The following is a 27,355-nucleotide window of genomic DNA, read 5'->3' as shown; positions in this document are numbered from 1 at the left end:
CTGAAAGCTCTCTGAGGGTAAGACCCAGGCCTTGTCCACCATCTCCGTTCCAGGCAGAGAAGCTCCCTATAGATATGCACAAGGGCACCGGCGGAGAGGGGGCATGAATTTACAAAGAAATCCACCCTCAACTCTGCCCGCCGCGGAGCCCTTGAAGGGCGCCTTTTTCTCATTGATCTGCCCAAAGGAGCGCCTGTTTCTAATTGGTTCGCCCACAATGAGTGTCCCCTTTTCATTGGCTAGTTGTGAGGTGGGCGTGGCCTATTTCCAAACAGTCCGCCCCAGGACCGCCTATTTCTGAGAAGTCCAATCAAAGAGGCGCCTTTTAAAAATTCCTCCGTCCAAGTAGCGCCTTTCGCTAACAACACAAAAACATCTTGTGCACTACTAAGGCCCTAAGACTTCGAATAAGAACACTGCGTTACATTTGGTTAGCGCTTTATAGATTCCAGATTACCTTTACACACATTAACTCATCTAAACCCCACATCGACCCCCAGAGGTGGGTATCATTGTGCCCATTTGCCTTTTACAGGTTAGCAAACTGAGCCTGGAAGAGAGACAGCAACCCGTCTGCAGTCACTAAGGCGGATAATGAAAAGTTTACTTTTGCTCAGTACGAGTTTGACTAAGCTTTTCACGTAAATCATCTGTCCACCCTTACTAGGACTGTGTGGGATATATAAAGCCAGGCACTTTACACACATTTTCTCAATCTTCATGCAACTCTGGAAACTAAATATTATTCGCTATCATTTCATTGATGAGAAAATTGACGCTCGAAGTAGTTAAATTCTTTGCCAAAGGTCACACAGCTGCAGTCTACCTTTTATTGATATAAAATGCGGACTGCATGATGCCAGGTACGGTGCTCAGTTATTTACAGGCATTCTCTCATTAAATGTTCCCTATTATCACTTGATGTCGGTATTCTATTATCCCCATTCACTGCTGAGAAAAATAGGTTCAGAGAGGGTGAGTGACTTGCCCAAGACCACACAGCCAGCAGGTGGCTGAGGCAGGATTCACACGGCTAGCAAAGAAGCAGATCTGGAGCTCAAATTCAATCCTTCTGACCCCAGCCCAGGGCTCCTTCTCTCACACCTCAGGGCCTCGGCCCCTGCCAGCCCGGCTGAAACCATCAATGACCCTCGGGTAGGCCAGAATCCCTCTTCATCGAAGCCTTAGGTAGCCACAACCGCCAGGAGAAGACGTTTCCTCCCCTGTCGTCTCCAGAGAGATGCGGATCGACTGGAGGTGGCGGACTGGAGGACGGGTTCGCAAGACGGCTGGCGCCGGGCGAGGCCACACAGCCTGCGGAAGAGGCTCTAGCACCGCCGCTTGTTCCAGGAGCCGAGGCGTGTGGGTGGGACCGGAGTGCCGGGGTCCCGCCTCCTCCTCTCTCTTTCCCCTCCCTCCCTCGCCTCTAGGTCCCTGGGCCGGCGGACCCGCGGGCAGGCACTGCCGGGCTGGACGACCTCGACCCGGCTCCCGGCGAAGCGCCGCGGAGGAGCTGCCCGGCGCGCGGAGCCCGGGCACGGGCGGGCCCCTGCTACCTTCCCCTCGACGCTGGGCCGGCGCAGAGCTGGAGCATCCGCGGGGGCCCGGGCACGGCGGACCGACGGCCGGCTGCCCCGCGTCCCGTGCCCCGCGCCCAGCGGCAGGGGCGGCGGCGACATGGCCGCGCGTGTCGGCCTCCTGCTGCGCGCCCTGCCGCTGCTGCTGTGGGGCGGCCTGGACGCCCAGCTCGCCCAGCGCGTAGGCCAGGAGCTGCGCAGGGAGGCGGAGGTACGCGGTGTGTGTGGGGCGGAGAGGGTCCGCGTGCTGGAGACCCGCCCGAACTTTGCAGTCAGGCCACCCAGCCGCCCCATCTGAGCTGACCATCGGCGTGACCCTCCCTTGTCCTCCGCACCCTTCGCACTTGCACACAAAGAGCCTGGGGCAACATTCTCTCCCCTGCCACCCCATCACCCTACCCCACCCCCGAACCCCAAGCCAGGGCTGGAACCACACGGGCAGGCGGATCTGCACTGATTTCCCAGGACAAGGGGAAGGGGCAGCGAAAAGATAGGATAGACATGCAAGAACTGAGGGAGAGGGAACCCCTACACCCCAGTTTAGCGCGGAGCCACTGTCCCTCACCGCCTAGTCTGGGAGACGTAGCAGTTCATTCATCACACGCCCTCCCCAAGTGTCGGACGCTGCGGAGACTCCCAGACTGCTGGCGAGAGCGTACTGCTGTCTGGCCCTGGCCGGGGACACGGGAAACAGCTCTGGCTTCCTGGGCCGGTGCTGCCCCCGACAAGCTGGGGCTAGTGAGCGCCCAAGCTCAGATCTTTCTGCATCTGTAAAATGGGTGAGAGTAGTACACACTCTCTCTCCCTTTTTTTTTTTTGGCTGTGCTGCCCGGCTTGTGGGATCTTAGTTCCCCGACCAGGGATTGAACCCATGTCCCCTGCAGTGAGAGCGCGAAGCCCTAACCACTGGACCGCCAGGGAAGTCCCAAGAGTAGGATACTCTTAAGAGGTGCTTCTAAGGAGCTTTAAACAGTGCTTCAGGACTGAACTGGAGAAAAGGGGGTGGGGAAGTGGAGGTGAACCTTAAAGATTTCCCATTTCATTTTCCTCCTTTGGACTCAACTGCTTGGTGTAGGTTGCACAAGGGGAATTTTTGTGAGGTGGGGTTAGAGGTGAACTTGGGGCGTCTACTTGCTAGATATAGGTGATTGTAATAATACACCAGTTTCATTTCTTTCTTCCCCAAAGGAACATCACTGTCTGTGTTCTTATCTCTCCTCTGGATTAGAAACTGGGGTCACGACTATTTTAAGGAGAAGGGAGGCAAATAAGTTTTAAGTGACTGAGCCCAGCACTTTGCCCTGAGACTCTCACAGAGCATCATTCCTGCTGTAAAACTGCCAGTTGTGAGCTTCTCAGTATCCCCACTCCCCTCCCCTAGAAGAGAGAGACATGCTGAATTTAAGAACCCTGCAAAATGAGGAGGACCACCTCTGAACCACTCTTCCTTCCACCAGCCCTTTCCCATTACTGCTCTGGAGTATTTGGAAAAGACCCTGCTTCCGCAAGGGGGTCCTCTCTCCAACTCCTTCACTCCTTCCCCATCTAAGCACTAGTCTCTTGCTCTGTGCTCTCTGCTTTTGCACATTTGCGAATCACTCTGTTTCTCTGAATTTAGAGTCTTACAACATCAAGTGCAGAGTCCTCCTGGCCCCAAGAGAAGGCTTCTGTGTACCAAGCCAAGTCTTGTTAAGAGTTCCATCCCACCTCCCCCCAGGTCCCGGTCCCAGGCAATCCTTGGCGAGAGAACAGAGACCATATCTCTGCCGCCCATGCCTGCGGTGGCCCCAGATGGAGAGAATTTCATCTTGGGGTGTGCTTGGGAAATGTAATATCTAGCCGATTAAGTCTCTTTCCATCTATTTAACATAACTGGGGGAAGGGGATTTTTTTACCTCTGAGAGCAAGAAATATTTTAAAAGCATAAAGAACTCTGGAAATGTGTAATGGGGGTGTGTCCCTATATGCATATATATATGCAAATTGTGTGTGTGTGTTGGTATGTCTATATGTGTTTCTGTATATGGTCAATTGCATGGGCTTCAGTGTCAAGCAGACCTGTGTGCAAACCATCAGTAAATTATTTATCCTCTCTGAGCCTCAGTTTTCTTCTCTGTGTTATGGGGGTTAGTAATGCCTATTTCACAAGATTTTGGTGTGGTTTCATGAGATAATGTATGTGAAATACATTCTAGGCTCAGCACGGTACCTAGTATGTAGAAGGCAGTCTATCAAAGGAAGTTGCTCTCAATGTTGTTCTTGTGTTTGTTATTTTAGAAAACAGAGCTTCAAATTAAAGCCCTGGCTTGGTGACTAGCTCTCCTAGAACAATAATACAGGACAAAGTATGTAAGACAACAATTTTCAGCATTTGACAACAGGGCTATAATTCTTAAGAGACGGTGTTGCAGTTACTATGGCTACATTACAAATTACTTCAAAATTCAGTGAAGTAAAAGAACCATGCATTATGTCCATAGATATTGTGGGTTAGAATTTCAAGCAGGGCACATCAAGGCAGCTCGTCTCTGCTCTGCAGTGTCTGGGGATGGAACCATCTGAAGGCTGTTTACTCACCTCTCTGGCAGTTGATGATACTGGCTGTCAGCTGGGGGCCTCAGTTCTTCTCCATGTGGGCCTATCCACATGGTCTCTGCATGTGGGCTAGTTTGGCCTGCCTCCAAACATGGTGGTTGGGTCTCCAGGCTGAGAGCAGAGAGAGAGAGAGAGAGAGAGAAGAGAGCGAGAGAAGCAGAAGTTGTATCTCTTTGTGACCTAGACTAGGAAGTTGCATAGCCTCACTTCTGCCGTACTCCACTGTCTGGAGTCACAAACTCCAGGTCAAGGGGTGGGAACACAGACCCCACAGTTGGTGGAAGGAGTGCTGGAGTCACATTGTAAGGAGAGCATGAGAATGAGAGATGTTGTGATCATTTAGGGAAATACAACCATCCACAGAAAGGAACCTGCACAAAGTGAGCTCCCTGATCACCCCAGCTCTTTGCTCCGGTTCATTTCCCTGACCGCAGTGCAGGGAGCCAGACCCCAAACAAAGCACAGCAGTCCTGCTGAGCTCATAGACAAAGGTCAAAGTTCAGGAGATGGAAAGAAGGAAATAGTAAAACAGCTGTGTGATCTTAAGCTTATCTTTTCCCTTCTCCAGTCAGCAGATTCCTCTTCTATAAAATAAGGGAGTTAAATTTCTTAAATGATTTTTAAGATTCTCTCCAGCACTAACATTCTTTAACTTTGGTATGTTTGCACGCCTTTGCCTCTGTGTGTATGTGTGTATGCATTTCATCTACCTATGTCCATGTCTATCTATCTGGGTGTCTCTGTGTGTATTCCTGTGCCCTGCATGCATGGCTCTATGTGTCCCCTGTGTGCACACAAAGAAATAAAATCGAGGGCTTTCCAGAGTGGGCTTTGCCTGGCAGGGGACTGACTGCTTACAAAGCTGCATTGTGAACAAGTTCATTGCTGCCCACTTAAGAAAACTAGAGCTGCTCACAACATTAGAGGGCAGGAACAGTCTCCACTGCTGATTTGCAAGATTGAGGGTTAATGAATGACATCATCACCCTGGCCCCCCTCCCATTCCCAGCCAGGCCCTATCCTGTTCTTGGGCAACACAGACTGTCCCAAGAGATCTATCTACCATGCATTGCTTGGACCTTCTTTAGCGCAACCCGGCAATGTGTCCAGGACCTGCCCTCCACTCAGTAATCAAGCACATCTGCACGGCTATTCCCAGTGTGCCAGTGCAACAGGAAGCTGGGTAGTTTGTTTCTCCAGGGAGACACTGGAGCTTCTGTGGAGTATCCACCACCAGGTGCAGTGTCTGCTTCTCATACCACAGATCCATTCATTTTATTTTGTGTGAGTCAGAAACCCAGAAGCCCGGGCATGGAAGCCTTTCCCAAGAGCTCAGCTCAGTGATTCATAGGGTGCAGACGAGGCTCTGAAGGGTCCCAGAGGACCACAAGTTGATGGAAAAGCAATTGCCAAACCAGTCTGAAAACCAAGAAATCTATTAATAGTAAAAGCTGGATGGTGGAAGCAGGAACATAGAAGGGAGAGATTGTTGGACAACTCCTCCTAAACACAGTCTTGGTTAGGGCTTTATTTTGTGCCTTAAACTTCGCCCCACACCCAGTGAGGACCATGGGTCCATACAGTCTGGTTATTTGGCATTAGAAAAAAATACAAGATGGGATCTGGATTGAGACTAGCCAGCTAATGTTTTTCAACTTCCTTAAGGATGGAAAATGAAAGAAGGTACGGGGATTACAGTAAGAGGTATCTAAGTTATACGTAGACAGAACTTTGTGAATATGGGACCAGGGACAAGGGAAAGGAGGAGAAGAGGAAGGGAGTCAGACAGAAGGGAAGGGGAGGTCTTTGCCCAAAATAAAGGAAAGGGGCAGAGCTTGTCCCACTGCCCTGAAAACTTCAGTAGGTTCCAGAAGTCAGAGAGCAAAAGCAATACATTCTGGAAGCAGATGTTTGTCTTTGTGAAGAACATACTTGGGTGCTATTGAATACCTGTGGCTTGTCAGAGGGCCCCTGTGGATTGTCATGGGTGATGGGATCCTAGCCTCTTTGGAGTCCCCTGACTGAGCAGGTTCTTCCCTCTGCTCTGCCCCTGGGCCTGCTCGCGGAGGAGACAGAAGGAATCCAGCTAGAAACACCCCCAGTTTTACCTTTTTTATATTTGAGGGCCATCTCCCAGTGGTGAGAGCAGCTTGGACCCTGCTCCTTTGGTTTTAAAGCCTCTGAGCCACTTGCTTAAGTGTGAAATAAAACATCCTGGGATAGGTGTCAGAGGATTTAGATTCAAGTATGAGACACTATACTCCCTTGAGATTTACCTTCCTCATCTTTAAAATGGGAATAACAACACCTGTCCTGCCTATGTTCTTGCAAGGTAATTGTGAAGCTCAAAGAAGGTGAGATGCCCTGAAAAGCTTTACAATAGGCAAGAGCTCACTGTGTTCCTGATTACCAGAAAACATTTTTATTTATGGGACATGCCAAGGCAGAACATCAGCTGTCATCCCCTGCGTCTTGACTTGGCTAATAATGCCACAGGTGTATCAGATGATAAACACAATCACCCAGAGTCACTGTCGAAAGATTAGAATCATAATGAAACATAATATGAGAAGTAATAGATCATAGGTGAAGCAACACGGTTTCTGCATGAGCTTGCAATTTTTTAATTCTTGGTTTCATTTTTGCTGCTGCAATTCTTTGATATGGAGAATGTCACAGCCACTCTGTGGACAGGAGACTGGAAGCTGACCCCTCCTAGACTAATCTACCAAAGGTCCCTTCCAGCAATGAGGCTCTGCGACTATAAATGGAAAAATAACGTTTTTAACAGAGCAACTATCATAAAGCTTTCCCAAAGCTGCTTCTTGCTGGATTGTCACGACACTCCTGTGAGAAACATAAGCAGTATTCCTACCCCCATTTTATATTTTGAGGCACAGAGAAGTTAAGTAACTTTGCCATAGTTCACATAGCTAATCAGTTGCAGAAACAAGGCTACAATAAGAGAAGGAGCTGGAGTAGATCTTAGCTCTAATCCAACCCCCCCCCCCATTTTATAAAAGAGGAAACTGAGGCCCAGAGAGGCACAGGACTTGCTTAAGGACACACAGTTCACAGCAGCACCAAGAATAAAACTCAAGACACTCAGTCCAGTGCTCTGGCCCTGCCGGGTTAGTGACTCAGAGCTCGGGGATTCATTTTGCTACACCTCATTGCTAGTCTTGCCCTGCTCAGTAATGGCCAGAATTTCCCCTTCCTTCAGGCACTGAACGGGCTGGGCTCTACACACACTCCCAGGACAAGTCAGGATGGATGGAGGACTAGAACCCCCGGAATTCTGATGCCTCTCAGCTTTCTGAGTCTGGGGAGAACCGTCTTCATTTTCCCCAAACACCACAGCCACTCCCAGGGCTTTGCAGAGGCGACTCCCCCAGGGAAGTGGCCCCAGCCCTGACCAAGTGGGTGAGGCAGGTTGGCGCAAGCTTTCGGACCTGAGCAAGGCAAATACCTGGAGGGGCACGGCCCTCCAGCTTCCTCTCCATGCAGCTCCAGCGCTGGGCTCCATGGGAGAGAGGATGGGTGGAGGACAGGGCAGAGAGAAAACCTGATGTTTGAACCGTGAGGCAAAGAGGAACAGCCTGGGCATGGCTTCCATGAAGGGGGACAGCGGTGATCCCAGGTGGAGCTCGGAGAGCCCCCGAGAGAGCACAGGACAGCCTCCCAATCCTGCGTCTTCTCCTGGGATCCCTTTGCCACGCTGTCACCTGCCCCACACCCCTGCTCTTTCTCCCAGGCAGACGGGCGTTTCTCCAACCTTTGCAGGGGAAAACAGGCACGGCAAATGGGCAAGCAGAAGAGGGTTAGGGAGGGCTGCAGGAGCAGAGGGCATCTCAACCCTGCCTCCTCCTCACCCCGGGATGTGGGTCTCCCTCCACTCAACAGAACTTTAGGACACTCAGTATTAAGGGCCCCCTTCCTGTAATTAAAAATGTTTTAAGATATGTGCATAGTGAACATAGAATAAGTATAAGGGAGTTCTTAAGTCCTGATAATCCCCATTATAACACTTCGGTGCTTTTATGGAAATATTAAGTGTCAAATTCTTAACATTTCTTTTACTCATTCTTTTGGTGTCTCTTGGCTGGTGTCCTGGATACTTGCTTACTCTGCCTTCTGGAAATTCAGCTCTGCCTTGAAACCCACAGGTCAGCCCAGGACTTCCCCTCTGATGGACCCCTGAAAAAAGCCTCCACCCCCATCCTGCCCTCCACCCACCTTGCCTGCCAAAGTACCAGGCACAGCAGCCCAGCCAGGAAACAGGAGACGCCGCTCATCGGTTTCCCCTGTCCTCCGCCTCTGTCCAAGGCTTCCAAGTTCCTGAACCGGAGCCAAGTCCCTGATAAGGGCGGGGTGGGTTTGGGGGGAGAAGCACAGGGAGTGCCAGCCTGGTAGCCTGTGACCCAGTCTCTCCCAAGTCACTCACTCAGCAAAACTGCTTCTAAGGAAACAATTAGCTGACTTCCTTTAGAAAGCCACTCTGTCCATCCTCACCAAGGGAGAGGCAAGAGGCATGGAAGAGAACCAGGCACCTGGCTGGGGTGAGGCAAGTCTGAGATAAAGCACCTAGAGGTGTAACTGCCTTGTTCAAAGCACTCCCGTCTTATAGATGGGTTGCATTCCAAAAGTCTCTTGTTAATTTCCCCACTAAGGTCAATCAACCTGATCAACTGTTTATTGAGCATTTACTATATACCAGACAACTATGCTAGATGTGCATTGCTACATTTAATCCTTCTGAGAATCCTGTGGGGTTATTTCTGTTCTCACATTGTGAGTGAAGAAATGGAGGCTCAGAGAGGTTAAGTAGTTTGTCTCTGGCCACCCAGCAGAGTCATGGTTGGGAACAGATTCTTGATTCCAAGACCAGTGGCTATTCTATGATGCCACACTATGTTGAGCAGTAAAGAGTCTTCCAGATTAAGCCCCTAGAACTCCTTTAATCCATTATGCATCCCCAAATGGTATACCTATGCAAAGGGAAAGAAGAAAACAATAGTGCTGCAATACTAATAAGTTAGCGCAAGAAAACAATAAAATGGACTTGGAAAGAGTTTGTCTAGAATAAGGGTTCCTTATGGAAAGTGGCTTTATTGAGAAGAGGATGTGGAGGTCTCTGGAGACAGATATAACGAAATCCACAAAAAGGAGGCGGGATACTTGCAAAGGTTTAGGGGCTTGCGGGTCCTAGCTCTTAGTGTCTGGTTTCATTCCCAACTTGTGCCTTTTCCTTGACGCAGCAGCTATGATTGGAGTTGATCTGAGTTAAGAAATACAGCAAAGAAGAGAACAAGGAAGACAGAAAATTATTTCTGGAGAGGTAACACAGCAAGGAGGGGTAAAAATGAAGAGTCGATGTGTGTCTGTATAAGAATTCAGGGGGCTTCCCTGGTGGCGCAGTGGTTGAGAATCTGCCTGCGAATACAGGGGACACGGGTTCGAGCCCTGGTCTGGGAGGATCCCACATGCCGCAGAGCGGCTGGGCCCGTGAACCACAACTGCTGAGCCTGCGCGTCTGGAGCCTGTGCTCCGCAACAAGAGAGGCCGCGATAGTGAGAGGCCCGCGCACCGCGATGAAGAGAGGCCCCCACTTGCCGCAGCTAGAGAAAGCCCTCGCACAGAAACGAAGACCCAACATAGCAATCAATCAATCAATCTTAAAAAAAAAAAAAAAAAAGAAAGCAGGTGGATTCTTCTTAAGCCGCTGCCCTTTAAAAAAAAAAAAAAAAAAAAAGAATTCAGCAGCCAAGGTGATTTTTTTAATCCATTGGTGGGGCTTTATGAGTGAGAAGGGCAAGCAGGGAGCTGAGTGCACCGTTCCCCTGAAGGGTAGGACTGGTGATAGGGATGGGCAATGAGTCACACACTTCTTTCCACTGGCTTCCAAGAACTATATCCAGCTGATCTGTTGTTGGCCTGGAACTGAGTCCAGGTTCTGACTTTGATGCCAGGACTCTTTCTGCTATAGCTCAAAGACCTTGTTGGGAAAAGGCATGAGCCTGGGCGTGATGTATGTGACATGGACCCTCGGAGACCCAGGGAGGGGAAAGGGTGCCACACCGTGGGAAAGCTGACCTTTCTCTCTCCCCCAGGCATTCCTGGAGAAGTACGGATATCTCAGTGAACCCGCCCCCAGTAGTCCCGCCTCCACGCGATTCAGCAATGCCATCAGGTAAGACAGAGGGATGGGGAGGACTTGGTGATGCTGGAGTGCAAAGCTCCGGTCACCTCCTCCCTCCTCCTAGAAGGCTGGTCTCCCATGTGTGCCCAGGGGGTCACACTCCATTGCTCCCTCCCTTGCCCCCAGCATCCTGCTGTCTCCAGGGAAGCTCCCTGCCTTCATCCCCACCAGCCAGCCTTGCACTGTGGTCCTTTATCTCAATTCCTCCTAACAGGGAGTTCCAGTGGGTGTCCCAGCTGCCCATGAGCGGGATGCTGGACCCCGCCACGCTGCGCCAGATGACGCAGCCCCGCTGTGGGGTGGCAGATACCGATAGCCAGGTGGCCTGGACCAAGAGAGTCAGTGCCCTATTTACTGGACGTCGGGCCAAAATGAGGCGTAAGAAACGCTTTGCCAGGCAAGGTGAGCACTGTTAAAATCTAGCTGGGTTGGGATTCCCCAGTGTCCTGAAGCCCCATGGCCAGAAAAATACATCTCATCCTCGGACTGGGCTCTGTGAATAACCTCGCTCCCCTAGGGTGGGTGAATAGGACCTCTCAACCCAAGGACCATGTTTGTGAACACAGATATTTAAGTCAGAATTATGCCTAAATTGATGAATTTTCTTTTTTTTAATTTTTCTTTATTTTTTCATTTAAAAAAATTTATTTATTTATTTATTTATTTTCTGTGTTGGGTCTTCGTTGCTGCACGCGGGCTTTCTCTAGTTGTGGCGAGCGGGGGCTACTCTTCGTTGCAGCGTGCGGGCTTCTCATTGTGGTGGCTTCTCTTGTTGCGGAGCACGGGCTCTAGGCCTGCGGGCTTCAGTAGTTACAGCACGGGGGCTCAGTAGTTGTGTCTTGTGGGCTCTAGAGCACAGGCTCAGTAGTTGTGGCGCACGGGCTTTGTTGCTCTGTGGCATGTGGGATCTTCCCGGACCAGGGCTCGAACCTGCGTCCCCTGCATTGGCAGGTGGCTTCTTAACCACTGCACCACCAGGGAAGCCCTAACTGTGTGTAATTTTAACATCTTGTTTGTACTAAGTCTAGTTTTCTCTGCTCAGTTTTCACAGTTTTCAAGATTTCTAACAAGACGGGGTTGCTCAGTTAGGTTCTCATCTCATTCATTTTACTGTGAGCACTTAGGGCCATTGCCTCTTTTAATTTGCATTAACTACTTTGGCTGACAATACCCATTATGAACAGAACAAGAGGCACACTGTTTTTATTTCTTAGCTAATTCGTAAGGAAATTGTGAGCTGTTCCCCTCAGCTGTTCGAGGACGTCTGTTTCCAGGTACTTGCCAATCCAATTCCACTGTGTCTACACATCCAGCCACTCTGGGTCCCCAGTACTGCCTGACCGCATTCTGGTAAAACAAGGAGGAGCGATGGGGTCCAGACTCTGGGGTCAAGATGTCCTTGGTGTCAACATGTTCTGCATCCCCCAGAACATGTGTTTCTGGACAGCAGAGGGGAAGGACAAGGTGGAATGGAGGAGCACTGTGAGCTGGAGCGGTGTCCCTGGATCTGGAGCTCTGAGTTTAGCTGTGTGACCTGGGCCATGTCACTTTGCTCTGTTTCCTCATCGGAAACAGCTTGTTCAGTTTGCAAAGGAGAGGCGCTGATTACTAAGGGGAAGGGCTTGTTGGGAGAACACAGTGGGAAATGGGGCAGTCCCAGAGAGTCTCAATAGCGACACTGCCAGCCTAGAGTCGGTGTCCCAGACAATTGAGACGATGCTTCCTGGGCCCTCAGGACACGACCTGAGCATGAGGGATGCTTCCTCCGGCAGCATCTCTTTTTCTCATGCCCTAAGGGAGGAACTGATGGAGTCCGTTTGTCACTATCCAATGTGGAGCATCCCTTTTGGACAGAAATTCACGCTAAGGCACCTCCCTCTCCGTCTCATTATCTGACACTGACTCCTGGTCCAGACAGCAGTGGCCAGACTAGACAGAGAATTTCTCTCTTATTCACAACATGAACCACAGCAGCTTGAATTCTTTACCTCCTGGGTGGGAAGACATTCCCTAGAAAAGAGCTGTGAGCTTGGCAGGCACCGAGCACTTCCTATGCCTTAGGAAAGAAAATATAATAATAACAGTTAATATGCACTGAGCCTTTATGACCATGCCAAGCATGGTTCTAAATGGATTAACTCATTTAATCCAATAACAGCCCAATGAGATGGGTACCATTATTATCCTCATTTACAGATGGAGAATATGAGGGACAAAGAGCTTGAGCAACTTCCCCAGGGCCACATAGCCAGAGTGTGGCCAAGCCTTCTTTTCACTGGGAGGACTGATTGCCGGATGTGAAAAAACCCAGAACATGGGAAGGTGCTTAAAACATGATGTGGATTTCTAGGCCAGCGACTTTCCATTCTGTGGGTAAATGCTATACCGATGAAACTGGGTTCCAGGTTTGCCAGATAAAATACAGGATACCCAGTTAAATTTGAATTTCAGATGAACAACTTAACTGTTTTGTTTTCACATACTTATACTACAAGAAGTATTTGTTGTTTGTCTGAAACTCACATTGAACTAGGCGTTCCGTATTTTCATTTGCCAAATCTGGCAACCTCATTCCAAGCACCAGGTCCGGATTCTGTGCCTGCAGGGCTGATCTTCAATGTCCCTGCTCCCTCACACAGCTGGTGGAGGTGGGGAGCCCTGGGGCGGGGAGGGGGGGTGTATCTGGGATGGAAAACGAAGGAGCAGGGATATTGATTGAGCACCCACCACATGCCAGGCAGCTTTGTGCTGCCTTTTCATTTGCTATTTCACTTTTACCAGGAGGTGAGTCTTACCAACCCCACTTTGCAAGTAAGGAAACTGAGGCTTGGAGAGAGTCTATAATTTGATACGCGAGGTTGTAAGCAAAGGGACTGGGATTTCAACCCACGTTCTCTCCACAGTATCAGTTGCCCGTTGGGAGTCAGGATTCCAGGGTCCCCCAGCCCCAGGCAAGGAGTCTAGCTCTCTGCCCTTCCCCATCTCCTTTTCCTTCCCTCTTCCCTTTTGAATTTTGGAGCAAGGATGTGGTGGGTGCAGTGCCAGGTGCTGCTGTGGCCTGAGGGTTGCCATGGAAACCAGCCCTGCCCGGCTAGGAGTTTGGGATGCGGGCCTGAAGTGGCCAGCCTGCTCCAAGGACACAGACCTACAAGAAGACAGGGACGAGGGCTCAGGCTGCTGGCCAGGCGGTTCCTTTCTCAACGGCAGCGCCACCAAGGACCCCCCATCCAGCTCTGCTCTCGAGGAAAATTAGTCTCTCAATACCAGTCCTATCTGTCCTCCGTAGCCTCCCCACTTCTTGCCCATGGAGTGAGGGGCCTCCCTAGCTGCAAAGAGGCAGAAGGAGCTGCCTCACACTCTTCTAGAAGCTTGAAGGTTTTGGGGGGGGTGGGGGAGAGTCTGAGAGTTGGTCACCCATAGCAGGGTGTGAAAGAGCCCAGCGCCAGCCTGCCCTGTGCCTGGTGAAACTTACGATTCAATGAGAAGTGTTACTGGTACCTCGTGAACCCTCAGGCGGCACCTCTGGCCTTCCTCCAGGCCTTCCTCGGCCTTCCTTAGAATCCTTCCCTCTTCCCTCCCTGAGGGTTGGTCACTGGCTGGGAGGGGTTGGGTGGCTGCCAGGCCCAAAGGGGTGAGAGAAGGGACACCCCCTCCCCGCTTCCATGGAGGATGGAGGGGGAGGGAAAGTGTGCTGAGCTCTTCTGCCAGCTGGAGAATTCAGGAGAATTTCAGCTTGCGCAGAGCCCCCGCTTTGACCCAGAGGAGCGATGTTTAGGCAAATTTATAAGCCTTGAGTGTTAGCAAACGGGCCTGCTTATCTGTGTGGTACAGTGGCCAGCGCACTGGATTTGGTGTCAGGGCCTGGGCTCAGGGCCTAGCCCCACCACTCACTCATTCTGAGGCCCTTCCTCCTGGTCTCAATTTCAGCAAACTAGAGCAGAGAGATGGATAAGGAGATGGCCAAACGTCCATGACTTCACTCCTCCTACCTGGTTCAGGCAAGGATATCCCCAGGACAAAAAGGCAGGAGATCTGAACCTTCACCTGCCCCCCAAGGGGAGAGGGGGCCCTGTCCTCTGGCCTGGCCTCCTAGCACAGCCGGGCCTGCCCTGCCCACTCATCACCCATGCTCCAGGGAGTCTGGTCCATTTGGGAAACTGAGACCCAAAGACAACATGATTCTCGGGTGCTCCCAGGAGTCCTGCCTCCAGAGCTGTGAGTCTCCCACAGTTTCAGTCCCTGAGCTTGCAGGGCTCAGAAATAGCCCACGAAAAACTCTAGGATCTGGACTTTGTGAGCACCCTGGTCCTGGGTGCAAGGCGAGCTGCAGAGGGACACGGTTGACCTGGGGCTCGGGCAAGAGGCCAGAGTCTCAGGCCTCAGGGAGGAACTGCAGTTTGAGGCAAAGGAATAGGAACTCTTAACTAAGTGGAGATGGAAAAATTTCTCTCGGTCAGTGACAAACACACCCTTTGTTCTTATTTGTTTTCACCTCAGAGCTCTGCAGAGTCCCTGAGGAAGTGAGGGGGAGGGCCAGGGGTCAGAGAAGGACCTCGAATAAATGGGTCTTGTGGTCTCTGGTCAGCAGCAGGCCCAGGGCACGGGAAAGGGAGTCAGCGGGAGGGTGTGAGGGGTGGAGAGGAGGAAGGGGGAGAGGGCAGTCATGGCTGTGGCCCCCATGGCTCCACCCCGACACGGTAGACAGGGGCTGGGATTTGCTGCCAGCAAGAGACGCAGCACGGTTTTCAAGCTCAGCCCAGACTGTAGGGAAGATGGCCCCAGACCCGGGACTCCTTCAGGTTGGGGACTCTTCCCGGGTAAAGGCTGCTCATCCCCTGTCATCCTGGGACCTCCCCAGGTCGAGCCACTGGACTAGGGACCGTGCAGGACAAGCGTAGTCTTGTCAGTCTGAGAGCAGTGTCTCCACAGCCAAACAGGGGGCTTCCCATTTGGGCTGTGTTTCCTCCATCACATCAGGGACTTCCTGGAGGAGGACCTATCTCCCCATCAAAAGGGTCCGCAGGGAGCAGCCCCAGGCTCTGCAGCAGGTGTGACTGATGCGGCCTCTCTGGGTGGCAGGCAACAAATGGTACAAGCGGCATCTCTCCTACCGCCTGGTGAACTGGCCCCAGCACCTGCCTGAGCCGGCAGTTCGGGGGGCCGTGCGCGCCGCCTTCCAGCTGTGGAGCAACGTCTCGGCGCTGGAGTTCTGGGAGGCCCCAGCCACAGGCCCCGCTGACATCCGCCTCACCTTCTTCCAAGGGGACCACAACGACGGGCTGAGCAACGCCTTCGATGGCCCAGGTGCTGACACAGAGCCTCCCTCCCACACGGCAGGAGGGAAACCCAACTAGGAGAGGCAATCTGGGGAGGGCAGTGGAACCTTCACTCCCCCTTTGGCCTTGGCCAAGCTGCAGCCCCCTCTGAAGAACCTTCAGTCTTCCCATCTGTAGAATGGGAACAGTGGTCCCTGCCCTATTAGGTGCCTCATGGCTGAAGGGACGGTCACACGAGGTTCTCCATGGAAAGTGCTTTGCAAACTCTAAAGAGTATTATCTCTTTTGGGAGAACCTTCTGGGGTCTTGTCATCCATCCCCTGCCTCTAGTCAGGCCTGTGCCTCTCTTGTTCTCCAGGAGTGGATGTTCTCCAGACCAAGGCTCTAAAAACATCCAGAGGCCACCACAACCCCACTCCCGCCCTCCCACCACCCACTGCACAGTCACTGCCACAGGGCAAGAGGCATTCTACCCCCTCCCTGCCACCTGCTTCACACACCCACAGCCCAGACTATTCTCCTGTTTGCCCCCGACCACAGCCCTTACGGCTGCAATGTAAACCGCTCTCCTCCCCTTCTGCCCAGCACTAGCCTTCACAACCTGAATGCAGGCCATCTGTGCATCTCCTCCCCACTAATGAGGCGAGGAGACCTGATCAGACCCCTTCACGGTGGGGACTTAAGCCCTTGTGTCGCCTGGGTACTTGGGCCCCACCTCCCCTGCACTCTCCTGCTTTCCATCAAGCCCACTCAGAGCAAAGCCCACTTCCAAGCCCTGCTGCTGAGACCCAGGGTAGGACTGGGAGAGACCTAGGCTCTTCGAGAATCCACAGGTAGCACACACATGTGCTTGCATGTAACTCACTTCACCCACGATATCTCCATGAGACGTTGATATCCATACCCAGGTCCCCAGGTGGAGTCTGGTCACTAAGACAGCACTGAGCTGGGAGTCAGCTCTCTGATTTGAGAGAGGTGTTTTGTCTGAGTTTATGTCTTCTCCCTTCGAAACCCGCCCATCTGTCTCCCAGGATTATTGTGAGGGTTAAACAGAAAGGGCTTACATGGCTCGAAACAGCTTGGGGCATATTCAAAATTAGAAGCATGTATTCCTCCTACAAATGGCCGGCTCTCCATGCCCCAGGAGGCTCTCTTTAAAGGCAGCCTCCCAACTTTTGTCAGTCCCCTCTGGCCTGGGCTCCAAGAAAGCAACTCCAGAAGGACCTTCAGTGGGCTTCTAGGCCAGCATCACTGCACTGCTATTTGCCGACTCCTGCGGAAAGTGAATTGTGAGGGGGTAGGACCCTAGAAACTGCAACACTGCATCTGGGGCCTACTACAAGCTTGAGAATCACTGATCCAGCCCATCTCCCTCTGCTCACTCCTATTACAAGCAGGGAAGCAGGGAAGTAGACACCCACACAGGGCCCTGGCAGAGGGAAGGCAAGAGTGAAAGAACGCAAGAATATATATACTTTTTTTTTTTTTTTTTTGCCCCACCGCGTGACATGCAGGATCTTAGTTTCCTGACCAGGAATCCAACCCGTGCCCCCTGCAGTAGAAGTGCAGAGTCCTAACCACAGGACCGCCAGGGAAGTCCCCTACATACGCTTCTCTCTCTCTCCTTTTTTTTTTTTTTTTTTATAAATTTATTTATTTTTGGCTGCGTTGGGTCTTCGTTGCTACACGCAGGCTTTCTCTCGTTGCGGCGAGCGGGGGCTACTCTTCATTGCCGTGCGCGGGCTTCTTTTTTTTTTTTTTTTTTTTTTTTTTTAATTTATTTATGGCTGTGTTGGGTCTTCGTTTCTGTGCGAGGGCTTTCTCCAGTTGCGGCAAGTGGGGGCCATTCTTCATCGCGGTGCGCGGGCCTCTATCACGGCCTCTCTTGTTGCGGAGCACAGGCTCCAGACGCGCAGGCTCAGTAATTGTGGCTCACGGGCTTAGTTGCTCCGCGGCATGTGGGATCTTCCCAGACCAGGGCTCGAACCCGTGTCCCCTGCATTGGCAGGCAGATTCTCAACCACTGCGCCACCAGGGAAGCCCCGGGCTTCTTATTGCAGTGGCTTCTCTTGTTGCTGAGCACGGGTTCTAGGCACGCAGGCTTCAGTAGTTGTGGCACGCGGGCTCAGCAGCTGTGGCTCGCTGGCTCTAGAGCTCAGGCTCAGTAGTTGTGGCGCACGGGCTTAGTTGCTCCGCGGCATGTGGGATCTTCCTGGACCAGGGCTCGAACCCGTGTCCCCTGAATTGGCAGGCGGATTCTTAACCACTGTGCCACCAGGGAAGTCCCCCCTATATATATATTATATATATATAATATATATATATATGGGTATATATATATATATATATTATATAATAAATAAGCTATACCTACCCATAAACACACTCAGCACCCAGATCAAGAAACAACATTACCAACACCCCAGAAGTCTCATTAAGCCCCCTTCGGGGGTAACCACTGTCCCTACTCCTAGATCTCTTCGAAAGTAAGTAACGGTTATTACCTGCGGTAGACACTAAGTATCACATGTAACATACACAAGTACACACATCCCTTTTTAATACTCAGAACAACTCCGTGAGGAGCAACTCCCTTATCAACATGCCCATTTTTCAGATCTAAAATCTAAAAGCTAAGACACAGAGAGGTTAAGCTATCTGTCCAAGGTCACACAGCTAGTAAGCGGATAAAACCGGGATTGGAAGCCAGGCAGTTTGGCCCCGTGCTCTTTGTACACCACGCTCCCTCTTAGGCTTCCAGGCCCCATAGCCTAGTCATCTGTTCATTGCTCCACACGTCAGCTTCTGCCAGACTTAATTAGGAGGGAAATTACTCATCAAAAACGCAGCCATACACACGCCAATGGCATTTGCGCCGGGCGGTGGGAAGTTGGGGGGTGTCGCGGGCGGCGGCTCCGCCTGACCTCCTCGCCGCCTGCAGGCGGCGCCCTGGCGCACGCCTTCCTCCCCCGCCGCGGCGAAGCGCACTTCGACCGCGACGAGCGCTGGTCCCTGAGCCGCCGCCGCGGGCGCAACCTGTTCGTGGTGCTGGCGCATGAGATCGGCCACACGCTCGGCCTGACCCACTCGGCCGCGCCGCGCGCACTCATGGCGCCCTACTACAAGAGGCTGGGCCGCGACGCGCTGCTCAGCTGGGACGACGTGCTGGCCGTGCAGAGCCTCTATGGTGAGCCCCCGGCGCGCTCGCCACTGCGCTCTCCCCTGTCCCCTGCGCCCCGGGATCCCCAGGGCTCGGACACCGGCTCTTCAAATAGGATCCCCCATCCTAAGCGCAGGAAGCTGGCCTCCCCATCACTGGTCCTTCCCGATGCTGAAGCTTCGGGCTCCCCTCAAATCTTGAGAAACCTCATCTCCTGCTGTGCTCCACCCGCATGCCTGGCCTCTATCATCGCAACCAATTCCTGGGCACAGCCCTCCTCTGCGTTCCAGTTGCTGATTCCTGCCCAACCAGGGCCGCGCAATTCCTCTCGTATCCCCGCCCCATCACCCAGACCCGGTCCTCGGTCCCACCCAGACCCCAGAGCCCTCGCTCCTGCTCCCAGCTGCAGTGGCTCTCCCCCAGCATTTCCCTCTCCGTGAGCTGCTGCCCACTTTTCCCCCAAGCCTGGGCCTCTGCCTGGCCGTGGACTCAGACAGGGTCTTCTCCCCCAGAATGAACTGACTGGTGCTTCCCGGAGATTTATCTGGACCCCAGCCCGGGGCTGTGACCCTGAGTACCTGGTGCGGTGGGCAGGGCCAGGATCCCCAGGATCAAGTCACCATTCCATCCGGGTTAGCAGTTGCTCTTGGGCAAAGCACTTCCCCTTTTAGAGCCCTCGGTTTTATCTTCTGGGGAAAAAAAAGGGGGGGGGGATAATAATTGAGGCCCTGCTTACCGCCCAGGGCTTTTGCTCTGGTGGATATGAACATGCTTTGTAGCCTAAGAAACCTAAACAAAGGTAATAATAATAGCTGCTATTTCACGAGTGTCTACCATGGGCCAGACACTTAACACACCCATGAGGTATCTTTTTATCCACAAATGAGGAGAATGGGGCTCAGAGACGTTAGATAACTTGTCCAAGGTCACCCAGCTAGGAAGGTGCAGACCAGGATTCAGGAGGTGGTGCCGAATTCTAAGCTTGTTAGACTCTGCCTCATTCTCATAAGTGAAGTATAGTGATGTCGCTATTATAACTGCTGTAATTATCACAGCCCAGGCCCCTGAACTCTGCCCTCATGCCATCTGCATTGTCCAGGACTCAAGGAAGAGGACCCTCTGCCCTTTTTAGTTCCAAACCCTTGTTTGGTTCCCCCACTCCGATTTTACCCTTTTCCAGACTGTTCAGCAGGAAAGAGGACTTCTGAGTTTGGTGCTATGGTTAATACCAACAACCAAGGACAACTCTTAACTCCCCACCCCTGCCCTCCTTCCCTGCCCCTCATGTCAGATAATGAAATGAACCAAGGGGGAGGTCTCGAGCCCTCAACACACCCCCAACCAGTGTGCATTCTCTCCCGCTTCCCTCCTTCCCTGTGAAGGGAAGCCCCAGGGCGACTCAGTGGCCATCCAGCTCCCGGGAAAGCTGTTCACGGACTTTGAGGCCTGGGACCCCCACAGACTCCAAGGAAGGAGCCCCGAAACCCGAGGTCCTAAATATTGCCACTCTTCCTTCGATGCAATCACTGTAGGTAAGATGGTCCCGACGGTTCCTTGCTTCCTTCTTCCCTCCTCCTCCACATCTCCAGGGGTCTCCGGAGCTGGAGTACAAGGTTGGGGGATGAATTATAAAATCCAGAAATCCCAAGTCACAAGCATTCTGCAGGGTAGCAAGCCCACGCCAAGCAAAACGCTTCTTTCTCCTGCACTTTTCCCTCTGCCCCAGCTGTGCATGCTGTATCCTCTCTGCTGCATCCTCTCTCGTCAGTTTGGGAAGCTGGGTTCTAGGGAAGCACCTTCCCTGGAAAGAAGGCAGGAGGCTGATGGTCACTCCTCAACTTTCTCTTGTCTCTGGGCAGATGGGCAACATCGACTGTACATATTTCAAGGGAACCAGTTCTGGGAGGTGACAGCTGATGGCAACGTCTCAGAGCCCCACCTACTACAGAAAAGGTGGGCAGGGCTGCCCCCCCATATTGAGGCTGCTGTGGTGTCATTGGAGGATGGAGACTTCTACTTCTTCAAAGGTACCAGCCCTGGGGCAGATGAGAAAATTGAAGCCTAGAGAGGGGAGGAGTCTGCCCAAGGTCAAAAGAAGGGAAGGAGTCTCAATTCCATTCTGAACCTGTGGCCCCAGGAACTCTCCCAGGAGATTCCTTTAGTGATGGATTGGGGGGCACAGGTGTCACGGTTGTCCCAGAGAGAGAGAGCGGGTGGGAGAGTTTCAGAGAAGAGTCTAGAGGGAAGCAGAGGATGGCTCTGAGCTCTGCAATACAGCAGAAGGACAAACCTTCCTTGGAATCCTGGCTGTGTGAAGCCGGGCCTGTCACTTAACCTTTGGAGCTTGAATTTGTTGAACGGGGAAAATAATCCCTCAGGTTTGTTGGGGAAGGAGGATTAAAAGAACATAATGCCCGAGGAATGTGCAGTATATTACATGAGAAAATTGTGTTCATTCATTGATTCAACAAATATTGAGTGCCTTCTACAAACTCGGCTGGAGGTGTTGGGATACAGTAGTGATCAAAACAAAAATCCCTGCCCTCACAGAACTGTTGGTAGTAATGGCCATGGAGAAAGCCCCTGGACTTCCCTGAAGTCTATTATTCACCTGGGAGGGGGCGTGCTTCCTGCCTGGGGTGGGGAGGTTCCTTCAGAGCAAGCTGCCCTCTGCGGACACCTGCTGGAAGTGGAGGCCACAAGTGTCCCTCCTCTACTGTTTACAACTGATCTATTTTGATTATCACGAATACTGACCACCTTGGGCTCCAACATGAAGGGGAGTAGGAATATGGGGGGACAGAGGTGGGGTAGAGGACCAAAGGGCGAGCGCACCAACTCACCCTGGCTCTGCCGATGTCCCACAGGGAGTCGATGCTGGAGGTTCCAGGGCCCCAAGCCAGTGTGGGGCTCCCCACAGCTGTGCCGGGCTGGGGGCCTGCCCCCCCACCCGGATGCTGCCCTCTTCTTCCCTCCTCTGAACCGCCTCATCCTCTTCAAGGGCGCCCGCTACTACGTGCTGGCCCGAGGGGGGCTGCAGGTGGAGCCCTACTACCCCCGAGGCCTGCAGGACTGGGGCGGTGTCCCTGAGGAGGTCAGCGGCGCCCTGCCCAGGCCCGACGGCTCCATCATCTTCTTCAGAGACGACCGCTACTGGCGCCTTGACCAGGCCAAACTTCGAGCAACGTCCTCGGGCCGCTGGGCCACAGAGCTGCCCTGGATGGGCTGCTGGCACGCCAACTCGGGGGGCACCCTGTTCTGAAGATGCCCCCACCTCTTAAGGAATTGCTGGCGCTCTCATGGCCAACGTGTATCCCCAGCCCCAAGGGCAGACCCCGTCTGGAAGCCTCTGAGCCTCCCTGCAGAAGTCCGGGCAGGAAAGTTCATCTGCATTTGTTCCCTGGAGAATGTCCTTGTGCTGTCAAGACATTGATCTTTGTGGGATCAATTCAACGAGAAGCCGAAAAGGATCCCAGACCCCACGGCCTTTTGCCCAAAGACTCATTCCTCCCCAGGCCTTGGGGATTTTGTTTCTTCCCCTAAAGGTGCAGTTCCTGTCCATGAGGCCACAGCACTGGGGAACCAGGAAGGATGCAAAACTCAAGGAGAAGTTGGGACCACTTTGCAAGACTGTCCCTTCCCCTCAGGACCTCCTGGCTCAGTCCTTGGAGAATTGTGTCTTATTTAATCTCCAACCTCAGGGGTGTCAGGACCCAGAACAAGAAGGAGACCGATGCAGGCCTGCTGGGCCCCGTTTCTTTCAGGGGTTGGGGGGAAGGCTGGAATAAAGAGGTGCTCCCAGCTGGTGGGCCTGGAGGGGGGAAGCAGCCTTCCTTGGACACGTTTCCGGTGAGAGCAGGTGGGTACGGATGCCAGGGAGGCCGCAGCCATGTTCTTCCGGTCAAAGCCGGGACCAGTGAGTTGTGCGTGTGTGTAGCTGTGATGGGGAGAGGCGCCCTGCCTCTCTCCTCAAAAATCAAAATATCCTTCGCCCACCTCATCCCTCAGGCCAGATGAAGGACCCTGCGTGGCAGGGGGAGGACAGGAGCCTCTCCGGAGGTCTGCACTGCTGCAGTCGCTGGGGGCTCTGCAGGCCGGGAGAGCTTCGTGCTCACAATGGCCCCATTCTCCTGGCCACACACGAAGCATTCCAGGAGCTCCCGCTGGCCGGCCGAGAATAGCTGGGATTCCTGGCGAAGGCCCCAGCTCCCCGGCCTCCCTGTCTTCTGTCTCAGCGGCTTCTGGGGCTGCTTCTCTAGTCCTGCCCCCTCCACACCTGCCAGCCTCCTCTGCACACACACTGACCTCAGCCAGACCGGGCTTCCCGCGGGAGGGGAGGAAGGTCCGGCCAGCTTCAGCCCTCAGCTGCCAGTGGGCATTCCTGGCCCGGCAGCTTCATTTTCTTCTCTGCGCGGTGAGGAGAACGGCCTTTGACTGCCCTTGGCTGCAAGTACTTTGTTCCGCCCCGTCCGGGGGGAGTTGCAGGGAGGAGGCTCTCCGCCTGCCCTTTTCCCTCTGGCTTGAACCCGGGGGAAGGGGAGGAGGGTTGATCTTTATCCCACGCCACACCTCAAGGCACTGACACTTTGATTAGGGGCTTTATTGAATGATTTGAGGGAAAGGGCAAGTTTCCCAGAGGGGTTATTCTCTCTAGGCGACGCCTCTGCTCACCGGGCCTGAAGGACGTGAAATACCCCCGAGATGAGCGTGAGGCTGTACCGGGGGCGCGAGTCAGGTGGGCGGTGGGCACTGCGTGCTGACCCGGGCGCGGGGGCCCTCGGGAGGCGCTGTTGGAGGAATGGAGCTCCAGGTGATGTTGGGCTCCGCATTGATGACAGGTGGGGCCGGTCATCAGCGGTGCGCCTGCTGGGCTGCTCGGAGGGGGGCGCTCCGGGAAGGCGGCTCTCAGGCACGTGCTGGAGAGCGCTCCGCGTCTGGGGAGAGGAGAGGGTGGCGGGGAGTTTGGAGTCAGGCGAGGATGGAGGGCCACAGAGGCCGGGGATTGGGGGGCGCTCAAAGGCCCACGGCAGCCCCTGCGCCTCCAGAAGCCCGCGCCTCCCGCAGATCCGGGTGCTCCAGAACGCAGTGCGCCACGTAGTTCGGCGAGCTGTGCAGGTTCCCGCACTTCTTGCAGAAAAGGATCTCGCAGCGCGCGCAGCCCCCGCCGCGCAGCCGCCGCCGCCGCGTCTCCAGCACGCACGGTTCCTCCGGGGGGATCCGCTTCCTGCGGGCGGGGGCCAGGGCGGTCAGGGCTCGGCGCCGCCCGCTCCCGCCCGGGGCCCTGGCGCCCGTGCATTCCGCCCCCGCCGAGCGGCGCGCCCTCACCTGTTGGCTGGAGCGGCCAGGCCGCCGAGCAGTGCGAAGGGGCTGAACCAGCCCCAGAAGCCGCTGTCCGCGCGCCGCAGCAGCGCCACCTGCTGGGTGCTGGACTCCTGGCGCAGCGGATAGTAAGACACGGAGCCCCGCTCCCGGCCCTCGCCGCCCTCCGCCTCCCCGCCCTCCGCGTCGCCCTCGGCCGCGCGCTCCTCCGGCGGCCTCTCCTCGTCCTCCTCCTCGTCCTCCTCCGACCCCTCCTCCGCGGCCTCCGCCTCCGCCTCCGCCTCCCTGGTCCCGGGCTGCTCCAGCTCCTTCTTCCACAAGGGGGTCTTCACGCCTGCGGGGGCGGGGGACGGGGAGGAGGTCAGTGAAGGGCCTGGGTACCCTGGTACCCTGACTGTTGCCCACAGCCCGACCGACCGCCCCCCCCCAAAAAAATAGGCAGTTGTTCGAAGGACGGTGCGCACGAGATGCCCGGGGCCAGCAGGATTCCAAGAGAGGGTTACAGAGTGTGCAGGATTTCCCGTGCAAAGGAGGGCCTGACTTTCTAGGTTCCCCGCACTTCCTAGCTGAAGACTCGGGGCAAGTCACGTCGCTTCTGTCACCTCCGTTTCCCTATCTGTAAAATGGGGAAAAGTAGTGCCTATCTCAAGGGTTACTGTAAGGCAGGTATCAGATCGAGTGTGTTTGAAGCGCCTGGCTCAGGGGAGGCGGGAAACCATCAACAAACAGGTGCAATGAGCCTTGCGAACCCGGAGATGGCAGTTCATCGCCACCTTCCTTCTAATTGGCTCCGGGGTGGGGACTGATCTCTGTGCAGGCTGTCAATAAACATTAAGTGCACTGATTGGAATTTTAATAGGTGGTTTATATTTTGTTTTCTGGATGGAATGGGATTTCTGTCTTCAAAGTGGGCCTTACCTTAAGAAAGCCCAGCAACACCTGCGGCAGGGTGGGGCAGGCAGGTGGGCACACAGCGCCTCTGCACTGTTAGAAATGGACGCCTCCGATGAGCAACACAGGAAAAGTGCCCCTTCTGAGCGGACTAAATAGAAGTTTTCTTGCCCTCCCAGCCCGTGGGCAGACCGATTAGGAAAAGGCTGCCCTAGGGGGGAGCCAATTAGGAAAAGGCGTCTATTCCTCCTTCTAGGCTTGACCCGAACTGCCAGCTGGATTTCAGCCACAACTGTCCCCCTTGCTGGTGTTCAGGACACAAACTCCACAACCCCAAGCGGCAGTCCTGGCAGGCGGGAAGTTCCTGGACTGATGTGAAAGTACCTCTGCCGGTAGGTGTCCACCACTCACTCAGCACTGACCCAGCCCCACCATGTGCCCTGCTGTCTGCTGGATCTGGGAAGCTAGACTTGTAATGAAAAAAAGGGGGGGGGGAGGGCAGGGAAGACACAATTCCTGGGGTTTGCCCTGGAAAGGTCTAGAAATTTTTCTATTGATCCCTGCCCATCATGTTTAAAGAGGTTGGAGACAAAGCGGAATGATAATAAAGCTAGTGTTCCAGCCCACATGTACTGAGCACCAACTGCACGTAGTCACCGGGCTAACCTCTTCATACATCATGCCCCTTCATCTTCCCGACCCTCTCAGGTAGGTGACATGGTAGGTAACAGAGGGGCCTCTGAATTTCAAGACTTTTGAAACCTTTCAAGAAAAGTTGTTTCAAAGATTCTGCCAGTTCTTGGTATTGCTAAATGTGGAGAACCAAGATCCACTGTACTTTTTTTTTTTTTTTTTGCCTACGCCGCGCGGCATGTGGGATCTTAGTTCCCCGACCAGGGATCGAACCTGTACCCCCTGAAGTGGAAGCCCAGAGTCCTTGCTCCGCACTGGACCGCCAGGGAATTCCCAAGGTCCACTGTACTTTTATTTAGGAAAACACATGAAGGAGCCTTCTGGTTGTGAAAGGCCAGACGTAGTGCACAGCCAGAAAGGGGTGCTGGGAACATTTGGGGAGGATGAGGAATTGGAAAGGAAGGTTGGGATTCGGGGGGGCCAGACTATGGAGTTTGGACTTTGTCCTTCAGCAGTGGGGAGCCACTGAACGTTTTGACACAGGGATGTGCTCAGAGCCATCCTTTAGGATGTTCCCTCTGACAGAAGGAGACAGAGAGAGACCTACTTAGGAGTCATTACAGTGGTCCAGGCCAGAGAAGACAAAGATCCGAACAGCAGCAGGTGAAGATGAGAGAGCAGATGTCAAGAATATTCAGGAAAGAGAGAGAAGAGGGCTTGTACATGGATGGGTAACTGAGAAAAGGTTGGGCTTCTACTCTGGGGTTGCCATGGTGATGGGTTGATTGGTCCACCCTGGAGTCAAGAGACCCTGTCCTGCGGCCCCACTCACCGTGTTTATCCATTCTTCCCAAAGCTGTGCTGCCCTCTTCCCTTCATCAGGCACTGGGATGAGAGGGAGTTCCCACAGAACTTGGTCTGGTCTCTAGGGCCTCTGTTGGATTATGAGGGGGCGGGGCTAGAACCCCACCTGCCCATAGGGTTCCACCCCAGAATAGTTGCCTTTTCTAGAGCTTCCAAAAGCACCCCCAAACAGTACCTTTTCTCTTGGGAAGGTATTAAAGGGGATAGAGAGCAACTTTGGCCCCCAGTAGACTGGGGTCAAATCCCAGCTCTACCACATAAACATAAAAGCTATTAGCATATTATCTCTCTGAGCTTTAGCATATTATCTTTCTGACCCTCAGTCTCTTTATCTGTAAGTCAGAGATGGCAGTGCAGTACCAGACTTCACCTGGCCCACAGAAAACGCTTAAAGCATTATGTTTATTTGCATCACTATTTTCTCTTTCTGTTCTATCCCTGTCCTTCCTCACCCTTGCTCCGCACCCCACCGACTTCCAGCACATTGCTTTAGCTCCAAGGAGCAGAGGACATGGTGTGAAGTCCTGTAGGAAGCAGAACTCGGGCAAGAGCTGGGTGTAGCTCCTGGATGTTCTGTATGTGTGTGAGAGAGCTGGGGCTGGGGAAGGGAATAAAATCATAGAAACTTGGGAGACTCCTTCTTTTCCTGGCCTGACAGTGGGGTGTGTTGGCAGAGTCAGGGGTATGGAGAGGGGCAGAGGATGCAAACCCAGATCTGAAGAGTCTCAGTCTGATGGGATACAGTTGCTGGAGTCAAGGAGATACCAGTCTGATAGGGGAACATGATATGGTCCTCCATCCAGGTCTGAAGCGGGGGGATGGGGTCTCTTCCTTCAGGCAT

At 53.5% G+C, this 27,355-nt stretch overlaps 2 protein-coding genes across 4 annotated transcripts; one reads left to right on the top strand and one right to left on the bottom strand.

Moving 5' to 3' along the window:
* Positions 1-1,410: 1,410 nt before the first annotated feature.
* MMP28 (matrix metallopeptidase 28) lies at positions 1,411-24,982 on the top strand. 3 transcript variants are annotated; one of them, XM_057535810.1, is made up of 8 exons: positions 1,411-1,788; positions 10,283-10,362; positions 10,586-10,773; positions 15,451-15,675; positions 18,589-18,834; positions 20,190-20,339; positions 20,667-20,834; positions 21,809-22,036. In XM_057535810.1, exons 1-8 carry the CDS (start codon positions 1,678-1,680, stop codon positions 21,895-21,897), a joined length of 1,257 nt encoding a protein of 418 aa, XP_057391793.1. In that variant the 5' UTR covers positions 1,411-1,677; the 3' UTR covers positions 21,898-22,036. The 3 variants fall into 3 exon arrangements, with proteins under 3 accessions (XP_057391793.1, XP_057391792.1, XP_057391791.1); XM_057535808.1 differs by having other exon boundaries at positions 1,413-1,788; positions 21,675-24,982; XM_057535809.1 differs by lacking the exon at positions 18,589-18,834 and having other exon boundaries at positions 1,412-1,788; positions 21,675-24,982.
* Positions 23,821-27,355, bottom strand: C20H17orf50 (chromosome 20 C17orf50 homolog). The gene is made up of 4 exons (XM_057536227.1): positions 27,280-27,355; positions 25,045-25,228; positions 24,133-24,699; positions 23,821-24,031 (listed from the first exon to the last, which is right to left on the bottom strand). The coding sequence occupies exons 1-4, from the start codon at positions 27,353-27,355 to the stop codon at positions 23,821-23,823; spliced, it is 1,038 nt and encodes a 345-aa protein (XP_057392210.1).

The sequence above is a fragment of the Balaenoptera acutorostrata genome, chromosome 20 (assembly GCF_949987535.1).
Source record: "Balaenoptera acutorostrata chromosome 20, mBalAcu1.1, whole genome shotgun sequence".
NCBI lineage: Eukaryota > Metazoa > Chordata > Mammalia > Artiodactyla > Balaenopteridae > Balaenoptera > Balaenoptera acutorostrata.
The sequence above is the reverse complement of the archived record's forward strand: the minus strand, read 5'-3'. Positions and strand labels throughout refer to the sequence as shown.